This window comes from Phacochoerus africanus, chromosome 3, assembly GCF_016906955.1.
Source record: "Phacochoerus africanus isolate WHEZ1 chromosome 3, ROS_Pafr_v1, whole genome shotgun sequence".
Lineage (NCBI taxonomy): Eukaryota > Metazoa > Chordata > Mammalia > Artiodactyla > Suidae > Phacochoerus > Phacochoerus africanus.
Window position 1 is genome coordinate 137,994,898 of NC_062546.1, and position 11,027 is coordinate 138,005,924.

Below are 11,027 nucleotides of genomic sequence, written 5' to 3' on the forward strand. Positions count from 1 at the left end.
AAGACCGTCTCCCTAAAGTAAAGACTCCTCTATTTTCAAGCCTCTGTCTTTAATTGACTTCATATACTGTTTCCGTGCTCCTTTTACCTTCTCACAGGGGTGGGGGGTAGGGGAGGCACTAGTCTGCTGTAAATCCTAGAAAATCCGCACCCGGGAGGGGGATTTTGAGTCAAATGTTGACCAACTCTTCCGAACCAACAGGGTACAAAAGTAAAAGCAAACACAATGAACAGGGTGGGAGGCTGGGACAAACACAGTAACGACAATTCGGAAACAAGCGCGCAGGGAAGACTGACCCCGACCTAAGGATTACAAGGCGGGGCGGACGGAAGCAGGTGATCCAGGTTACAGGCCTGCGCCCCGGGCCGGGGCTCCGATCGCCAATCTGGGCTGCATACGCCGCAGGGTAACAACGGCCTGGCCAAGTCGGCCCGCGCGCTCCCCCAGCCCCCCAACCCCTCGCCACCCCTACAGCAACACACGGTCAGGTCCTGCCCGCTCACCTGCAGCCCCTGCGAGTCCATGGCTTCCCCGAGGCCTGGCCGCAGGACTCCTGGGCGAGCGCCCGGCACTACCCAGCAAAGAAGACCGGAGTTCAGAGCCGCGGCGCCCAGGCCCAAACCCGCTCCGGACGCGGAGGGAGAGGCGGGGGGGGCGGGGTCGCGCCGCCAATGGCTGCCGGCGCGAGGGGGCGGGCCCTCGCTGCAGGGATTGCGGGGTCCCGGCGGGGGCGGGGACCCAGAGGAGCGCAGAGGAGGTGGAAGGGGTTGAGGCCGGATCGGATGTTGGGGATGGAAGGGGAGGTCAAACAGGGAAATGACCTTCGGCGGACCGCGGGTGGGCGGGCCCGAGGGTAAGGAATTAAAGAACGAAGGAAATAGAAAAAGTACAAGTGTTTCCCATGACAGTCTACAAAGGAAGGCACCATTTTCTACACGTTTGTGTAAAGACAGGTTCCCGCAATGCGGCTGTTTGATAGCCTGACCCTCTCAAGAGAAAAGCCTTTACCTTTCACATGTAGTATTGTATTTGGCCACAAGGTGGCGCAGAAAAATCACGCGTTCTTAACAGAAAGAGAGAAGCTTCTTGGGCCAATCTTTGCAGGCATTGCTGCAATCCCATGTTTGTTGTTTAAATGCACATTAAATTAGTCCTTTTTCCCCCCACCCCGGATAATGGGAGGAACAAATTAAGTAAACATATTTTTTCAGTTTTTAAAAATACTGCTAATTTTAAACTAAGAATGAAATTAATCCCTTTACAAAAGTTTGTGTTTATATTGATCAGGTAACCTTCAGTTGCTTAGATTTCTTCAGTTATTTTAGTGAATTAAATTAACGTATAATGAACTGAGATTTCCTAGTTCTGCTTAAAGACATTTTAAAAATACGATTTAAAGTTTGATCTTTGTAGAATCTTTTACATAGATTCCAAATTCCAATCCTAGTTCTAATTATCTTACTTTGGTTGATATTATTCGTAGTCGCTTAATCAGACTTGAAGTTTGTTAAGCCATCAACAAACATTAACCTTTTTTCATGGCAGCAGTTTAGGTAATAACAACCTTGAAGGAAAGGATGACTACTAACACAGACTTTAATGCTCAGCAATATTTCTCACCGCTTTCCCTTAGAAGAGCATTCTACTCAAAGAGGAATGTATTTTTTTCATGAAGATTGGGTTTTTTGTTTGTTTCCATCATTCATAGTCAAGCTAAATGTTTGTGGTGATAAGCAACTGGTAATGCCTGCTGGTCTCATTTTCAAAGCCTGTGGATTAATGTTACACTTGATATGCAACACAGAATACTACAAACCAAGGTGCTTGTCCTGAAATGGAGTTTTAACTAAAGAACAACCCCCCCCCCCCTTGGCTAAGAAGGCAGCTGCAAGCCTTTCCAGCTATGCTCCTCACTATACCACCCTTCTTGTAATAATGTAACAACTGTGTGCCCTCTGTCCAAGCCAGCAGCCCTGCTAATCATGTACCCCCAGCATTGCTTATCAGTTCTGCTTCTGTAACCTTGCTTGCTCAGTTTCTTAGGGAGGAACACTGTCTGCTTGGGGATGGGGGTGGGGGGAGGTCCGGGATGCTTACATGGGAAAATCAAGACCTTGTAGTGTATAAAAGTTACTGAGAACAAAGACCTGGTGCTCAGACTCTGGAGGTGACTCCTCTGAGCTCTGAGCCCGCACCAGTGCTGAATAAACCTTGCTTTTCCCTATCTCTGAGTGCTGTTTGTCTCCTTCCATTGCCACAGTTTTTTGTGGTTTCTGCAACAGTCCAAGTATACAAGCTTAACCTGATACTTCTGGTTTTAAGAGTTTACCTGAAAGAAAATATCTGAGGATCATAATTAAAAGAATAGATGATTAAGCCACTTTTCCGACTGAAATCTTTCAAGTCTAAATGTGGGCTATCAGACCATTTGAAGGCTGCACACTTGGACCATATTATTTACCCCGTTATAAAATTACCTTCATTGAATTTGTTCTAAAGTTAAATTATTTAGCACAAAACACCATGTCTGGCACTCCATGCATGTTTGGATTAAACCTTCGTGGAGGAGTTCCCGTGGTGGCGCAGTGGTTAAGGAATCCGACTAGGAACCATGAGGATGTGGGTTCCATCCTTGCTCAGTGGGTTAAGGATCCAGCGTTGCCGTGAGCTGTGGTTGGAGGTCGCAGACATGGCTCGGATCTGGCGTCGCTGTGGCTCTGGTGTAGTTCGGCGGCTACAGCTCCAATTAGACCCCTAGCCTGGGAAGCTCCATGTGCTGCGGAGAGCGGCCCTAGAAAAGGCAAAAAGACAAAAAAAAAAAAAACCTTCATGGAAAATTTGCTTTGACACTCCTGGTAACTTGGTTCCTCCTGTAAATGGTTTCTTTGGATCTCAGGCCAAGAAAAACTCTATCTTCCCTCAAAAACGGAGGGGTTCCTTTATTCAAGCATCTCTACTAGCTCACTTTTGCCGACCAACAGACCAACATTTGAATTTGCCATCTAAGACTCTTCATTATCTTTCAAGCCTTACCTCCTCCACCTCCATTCACAAAGCCTTTATTCTAGGCAAATGGGACAACCATTCATTCCTTCCTCTGGGAATGCTCTCCCCTACTTTGCTCTGAGATCTTTTTTCATCTGAAAACAAACAAACAAACAAAAACAAACAAACAAAAAAAAAACCTGCTCTTTTTCACAGTTATATCTCAAATCGCATTCTCTGTGAGGTGTTTAGGAATCATAACTGGATGTGTGAGAGTGCATGGTATAGTGGCAAGAATATGGTCTCCCAGACCTGAGGTGGGATTCCTGGAATGCTATTATTTTTGTGACTTGGGAAGGTAATTTCCTGAGCCTATTTTTCCGTATTTACTAAAGAAACTAAACATCTAACAACAGACAAAAAGTTCCTGACACAGATATTCTATAACCATTAATTTCTATAAAACACATAGTACTTTATAAGACTTAAAACACTTGTATTATAGTTGTGCATTTTTTTTTTTGGTTTGTTTAATCTCCCCTACTAAGTGGGGAGTACCCTAAAGCTACACAATACAGTAAAGTAGGTGACAGCTTGGGCCCTGCTCCTAGGCCATCTGCAATGAAATCCAGATACCACCATTCCCTAGTTGTTTACTTGGAAAAATTACTTAACTTCTCCATGCTTCTGCTATAAAGTGGGACCATTAACTCTGAAAGCTGTTAAGAAGATTAAATGAGTTAGTATTTAATGAACACAGCCATATTAGGTATATGATAGGCACTAAAAAGCTTTAACCTATAATTATTTGAACTCTCGCCATTACTCCAAACACAGAGCACACTCTTGGTTCTACAAGCATGTGGTAAATCTAATAGGACTGTTGGGGCCCTTCAACTGTGCCTCTGTTTGGCTTTCTTCTCAATTCCTACATTGGTTCACTTGTATCTATATTATTTCATCATAAATTCAAGAAGTTAAAGGAAAACACTTCATAAAAATAGGTCGTTCTAGTGAAGACAAAGATAAAAATAGATGAAAAAGTAAAACATAAATATATGTCAGCATTAAATTTGGGAGCTGGGAAAAACTTTAGAAATGATTGTCCAGTCTCTTCATTTTACAAAGGAGTAAATGAAACCCAAATATATGAAACAATCTACCCAAAGTCCCACAGTTTTCTACTCTCAATCTAGCCTTCAGAGCAGTTAAGAATCATGAAGAGATAAAGCGTTTGCTTTTTTTCTTAAGACTATTTTACTATAAAGTTGAAACCAAAATATAGGAGTAAACATGTATGAAAACCAAATAAATTAGCGCATAGCTTAGTCTCAGAGTTGACACCATGTTCGAAGTTAACTGAAGTCAGAATAGCTGAATTTGAGTTAGCTCTATCCTTTAATAACTTTGCAACTTTGGGCAAGTTAACTTTTCTCTGCTTTAGTTTATACACTTGCTGTGGGTCATGGGAACAGGATTGTAATATTTGCTTTGTTAGTGTATAGACTAATGAGATTATGCAAAAATATTTCAACAATTGAAAAGCACCTTGTAAAAGTTCATAGCACATTTACAGGAAAACTCCTTACCTAATGAGCTGTTTGACTATGGGGCCAAGCCCTTGTACCCCTTTGAGATTAGGATCCAGCCTTCCACATGCTATCCTGGGCTCTTCCCTTTTCCAAATAACACAGTACAAATGTACAGTACTTTTGAATTGTGTATGAAGCACGATGTCTGCTGATGCAAAACATAAGATGGTTGTCATAACACATTCCTTTACAATTCTCCAATTTTATTCATTGAAGTAAGTTCCGGAAAAGATCATAATTGTCAGTCACTTATCTTTCATATTTCTTTTGTTAAATGATACTATAGAGAAAGTTGAGTAAGTGATTTGAGTTCTAACAATGTATTATTTTATCATTTGTTCATTCATTCACCAAATGTTTAATGAGTGCCGATGGCACAGAATAAAATTCTTGTCTTTTCCTCTGAGAGTTTAAAGTCTGGTAAAGGTAGATAGACATTGAATAAGTAGTCACAAGAGGAAATGAATAAATTACAAGTAGTGACAGCTTCAATAGCTGTTTTAGTAGGTGCAATAAACAGATTAAATTGAGTGGTCTCTCCAATTTTAGGGATTAACATATCAAGAGTGAAGTGAAATTCACCTCACTTGGGGTCCAGGGAATCCTTCAACTCAATTTCTGCAATTAACTTCTTTTAGACTATTGAATGATACTTTGTTTTTCTTTAAAAATACCTGAGGAGGAGGTCCCTGTTGTGGCTCAGTGGTAACAAATCCCACTTGTATCCATGAGGACTTGGGTTCCATCCCTGGCTCTGCTCAGTGAATTAAAGATCTGGCATTGCTGCCAGCTGTAGTGTAGGTTGCAGACATGGCTCGGATCCCACCTTGCTGTGGCTGTAGTGGAGGTTCTCAACTACAGCTCTGATTTGACCCTAGCTTGGGAACTTCTATATGCAGTGGGTGCTGCCCTAAAAAAGACCAAAAAAAGGAAAAAAGAAAGAAAAAACACCTGAGAAGCTCAGACATGTGATGGCTAAGAACCCCTGATAACAGAAAATGTGTTTCTTGCTCACCCAAACTATCCGATGTATCGAATGTTTCTACTCAAATGCTATAGCAGAGACTTACCAGGAGTTATTTTTTTTTTGTCTTGGTGTTATTGACTACATCTTAACATTTCATCTATGCAAAAGTAGGTGAGAGAAAATAGAAAAATACATTTCAAAAGAGTCTGGTGTTTTGAAATAGAAGTAATGAATTATGAAAATGTTTACAAGTTCAATATACTGAACATCTTAATGAGATGCCATCTGTCTTTACACCTTTAAAGAATATTTTTCTGGTTGACAGAATAAGGGCAAAAAATAGTGATCATGCCCCTTCTGGTGGGTGTGATATTAAGGTAAATAGCACACTGGTTTAGACTTTACTCACTTAGGTCCAAGTTCACGTCTGAAAAATCTTCCCCAACATCAAATTCACTTCACATCTTTTTAGATATTCTGTTATTTCTGGATGTGACCTAACCAGAGCTCTGTTCTAATTTCTATCTTAAGGTTGAAAAGACTGAGGCCTTGGCTTTCTAGGTACCTACTTCTTGGAAACTTTGTTACGGCTGTGTTTCCAAGCAGTCACAACACTCCTTAGATGAAAAACCTGCGAATGTCAAGGGTTGAGTTTGCAAAAATAATGGAGGGAACAGCGACTTGGTGCCTGCCCAGTAGTCTCGGTTAAGGGGATGTCGCGCTGTCGCGTGACCTTCTTCAGATCCGTTTAAAGGCAACTCTTCTCACTCATCTTCCCTTCTCTGCTTTTTCCTTTGGTCTCTCCCTGCATCCATTTCAGCTTCAGTGTGTTAAGAGCCGTTGTCTGACGCCTCTGCTCTGCGGATTGCCTCTTCCCAGCTCGTGGTTCCAAAGTGCTTGCCCTAAATACCTCTCACTCCATCAGCCAGACTTCTTTATCTGTAAGAAATTAGGCCGGAAGCTCAACAGAGTATCACCTCACACTGATGCATGCACGTGGCATTCCCTCCACCTGAAGGCACCAAGGCACCAACTCCATCTCACTGGGGAAGAGAACTCTCCCACTCAGAGGATTGCCTGGAGGCAGTTTAGGCTTCCCCTGGCAGCTGAGATTTTTTTTCTCACCTCAAACTCTTCAGGTTTTTCTCTTCACATCCATTTGGTTTTTCTGAGCACTGCCCCTCCTCCCCCTCCCCCATCAGCCTTAACTCTTGTCTGAATCAGCTGAATTAAAATAGCTGGAGCTCACCTCCAGATTCTCTGCTAACACATCAGTTTATAAATAGCCTTAATTTGTGGCAGGATATTTTTTGCAACAAATTTTTGAGAATTTTCCAAACATACAGGAAATGTGAACGGCTCAATGAACACTGAGCTACACTCACCACCAGAGAATGAATATGTGTGTGTGTGTGTGTGTGTGTATTCTTTTTCATGTTTTTTCCCATTATGGCTTATCACAGGATATTTAATACAGTTCCCTAGTTCCCTGTGCTATACAGTAGGACTTTGTTTTTTATCTATCCTATATAGATTACTTTGTTTTTTATCTATCCTATATAGATTACTTTGCATCTGCTAAAGGATCCACTTTAGTTTGGACAATAAGGACGTCATCAGAGGCTACAGTGGACTTCCCATTTTCTGAACATCACATAGGTCTCTTGGATTCTGGCTGAGTCCTAGGAGAAAAGGTTATAATATACAATGAGAATTAATTTCCTGGCAATCCAGTAGGACTGATGCTCGGCTTTGGATTTTATTAGATTTAAAAGAAGAAGAGGTAGAAATTTCTTGCATATGTGAGTTTTGGGATTGAGTTACAAGCACACTTTAAAAATAATGAAAAAATATACATGCCCACACAATGTATTAAAAGGCTGGAAAACTAATGTGGAGTTTACTTGACTTACATGGCTTTATATGTTTAGTCCTAAATTTCAAGATATTGTGAAGGACATTTTCAGTGCAATTTGCAATATCTAGTCAAGTTGGTAGCTTATTCATTTATCCAACTTTTAATAAAGTGCCGTGCAGGCACTGTTCTAGTCTATGTAGGAAAGGCATGGTCCCTGCCCTTCCAGATGTTATGGTTGTAGATCTATTTGTCCTAGAAGATGTGTTGGGAGATGAAAAATTAAAAAGTATCCTATGATGGACCCTGCTTTAAGCACCTATACTTAATCTAACTGTCTAATATAAAAATGGAAAATGTGGATACTTTTGACTTGGAAAAACCAGTTTGCATATATATAAAACAATGCCTACATAGTTATTCAAGAAACTGTTCTGCGAGGGGGATAAATACTTTATACCTTTCTGTACTATTTTAACATTTTCTTTTAATTGGTCATTTTCTTTTAATTGGTCATTTTCTTTTTATTAAACTATAGGTGATTTACCATACTGTGACAATTTCTGCTGTACAGCAAAGTGACTCAGTCATACACACATATACCTTCTTTTTTAAATATTATTTTCCATCACAGACTATCCCAGGAGATTGGATATAGTTCCCTGGGCCATGCCATGGGACATTATTATTTATCCATTTTAATAGGTTTTTTTCTTAAATAATAGGCATATATTATTTTTACAGCTTAACAAAAAAGCAACAGCAAACTTCAATGAATTTGCAAAGGCCTTTGGGTACTTGTCCTATTCCCTATCATAACTTTTTAAATCCTCATGTGAATCTCAAGATGACATTGGGGGGACAAAAGGGTTCCATGGCCTTAAAATAGTAGAATAGTTATTGGCCTATAAGTTAATCTTTCCCTCTGTGATCTCTCTTGGTATTGGTAGTTTATATCAATAAATGACCACCAGTTGTTCAGACTGTTCCACACAAAAGTGCCAGCTAAAATCCATTTATCAAATCCTTTGTCCCAGCACAGAGATATTTTTCGCAGAGGAAAAATGGGGGCTTTTCTCTAGATTATTACAAAGGTCTATATAAGCTAATCGTGTCCCTGATGTTAGAACTCATTTTCTTTTAGTAAATCTAAATCACATAAACTGAAGGGTTAGCTGGGTTTTTTCTCTTTATTCAGCCCATATTACTGGGAAGTTTTTGGTTGCTACTTGGTGATGTTCACATTCTGACTTTGAGCATTAAGTTATATAATCAATGAGTGATGAGTTCCTTAAGACCTTGAACCTTACCAGGCTACCAGCCACTAAAGGTTTCCCGTACTTACTGATTATAAGCCTCCCCCCCCCCCGCACCCCCGGGGCCATTACTATAGCTTTCTCCTACTTCATTCTAACAATACAACTCAGTAGACATTTTAAGATTCTTGTCTGGTGATTTTGATTTAATTTGCGGTGGAACTACATTTTTAACTATTGCCATGGAAATGCAAAGATCTTGGTGTGGAGAAAGAGGAGCAGCATTATAAAGTTCTCATACTACATTTTGTGCAATTAACTGCCTAATGAGTTTTATTTTAGCAAATCATTACAGAGTTAGGACAACCTCTGCTGCATTTGAAAGAAATATGTCTACATATTTGAAGCATTCTTCATAAATCCTGTTATCCACTTCCTTACATATTCATAGGATCACAGTATTATAGTTACTATATTTTGCTCTAAAATTGTACCTGTTTGAGGTTATCAGTCAGTATAACTCAATAGCCATTTTTTCTGAGGTAGGGCAGATGGCTGCATATGCCTGAGGTTGATCAAATGCACAATCTGCCTCTGGAAACGTGTGTTTTCTGTGACTGCAAGAAATACTGCTGAACAAGACATTTCTTCACCATCCTTGATGAATGATGAACATTAATAATGCAGAAAAGATTCAGGCCAAGTGATATTGAAGAGAAAACAAGGTCCAGAAGCTCTAATTCCTTTTAGAGGAATACATTTTAAATGGTCAGCTCAATAGTTTCATCATAGAAGAGAACAAGGTGAGTGTTATATAATCCTTAAGTTCTAAAGAGTCAAAAATCAATTTATGGACTCTTCTTTTTTTTTTTTTTTTTTGTCTTTGTGCCTTTTCTAGGGCTGCTGCCACGGCATATGGAGGTTCCCAGGCTAGGGGTCTAATCGGAGCTGTAGCTGCCAGCCTACGCCAGAGCCACAGCAACGCAGGATCTGAGCTGTGTCTGCAACCTACACCACAGCTTACGGCAACGCCGAATCCTCAACCCACTGAGCAAGGCCAGGGATCAAACCCGCAACCTCATGGTTCCTAGTCAGATTCGTCAACCACTGAGCCATGAAGGGAACTCCTGGACTCTTATACCTTGGAAATATTTATGCATATACGTAACTATATGTATACCCATATTTATATCTCTTTATAGGTAACAGGTAGTATATTTGCTTTTATAAATATAATATATTTACACTTAAATATTTATTACATATAACCAGTATTACTATACCATACCAAGACAAATTTTCATTTGTAACTTTTGTGATGTTTTATTTTCTATGTCTTGCGTATAATGATTGCCCTCTGATAGAGGGTATAAGTAAATGGAGAAAAGATCTTTGGGGGTAAATAACTCTTTTAAAATAGACATTTAGAGTAATGCTAAAGATTAATTTTCTCATTTGCTAACTATCTAGTGAACACCTTCTCAGTACAAAGTATTATAGAGTCTACAGATGAATTTAGGCCAGTCTCTGCCAATCATACCCTTTCTGGTGTGTGTTCTTGTGGCAGAAGGGGAGGGAGAGGGGTGTTGAGAAGAAGAAAAATACTCTAAACCATTGCATCATGGCAGTTTAAGTGCCATACAAATGTAATATACGAGGTGATCCTATGTCCTGGTTTGCCTGAAGAGTCCTCATTTATGCCTCTCATTTTAGCCTAATTTTAAAAAATGCTTTATAATAGTTGATTTACAATGTTCTGTCAATTTCTGCTGTACAGCAAAGTGACCCAGTTATACATATACATACATTCCTTTTCTCATATTATCTTCCATCATGTTCCATCACAAGTGATTGGATAAAAATAAATCTATGGGACCTAATCAAAATTACAAGCTTTTGCACAGCAAAGGAAACCATAAAAAACGAAAACAAAAAGACAACCTATGGAATGGGAGAAAATAATTGCAAATGATGCAACCAGCAAGGGCTTAATCTTCAAAATATACAAACAACTCATGCTACTCAGCAGCAATAACACAAACAAACCAATTGAGAAATGGGCAGAAGACCTAAATAGATATTTTTCCAAAGAAGACGTATGGATGGCACATGAAAAAATGCTCATCACTAATGATTAGACAAATGCAAATCAGAACTACAATGAGGTACACCTCACACCAGTCAGAATGGCTATCATTAATAAGTCTACAAATGACAAATTCTGGAGAGAGTGTGGAGAAAAGAGAAGCCTCCTACACTGTTGGTGGGAAAGTAAATTGGTACAACTACTATGGGAAACATTATGGAGCTATGTCAGAAAACTAAATATAGAACTACCATATGATCCAGCAATCTCCATATTGGGCATACAC

The 11,027-nt window shown here is 39.9% G+C and overlaps 1 protein-coding gene across 2 annotated transcripts in view; it reads right to left on the reverse strand.

Moving 5' to 3' along the window:
* Nucleotides 1-638, reverse strand: part of TTC21B (tetratricopeptide repeat domain 21B) — an 87,976-nt gene extending 87,338 nt beyond the window's left edge. For both annotated transcript variants that reach the window (XM_047772787.1, XM_047772786.1), the window contains exon 1: nucleotides 504-638. In XM_047772787.1, coding sequence (XP_047628743.1) covers nucleotides 504-524 — 21 coding nt within the window. In that variant the 5' untranslated portion in view covers nucleotides 525-638. The remainder of the gene's footprint in view (nucleotides 1-503) is intronic.
* Nucleotides 639-11,027: the final 10,389 nt, after the last annotated feature.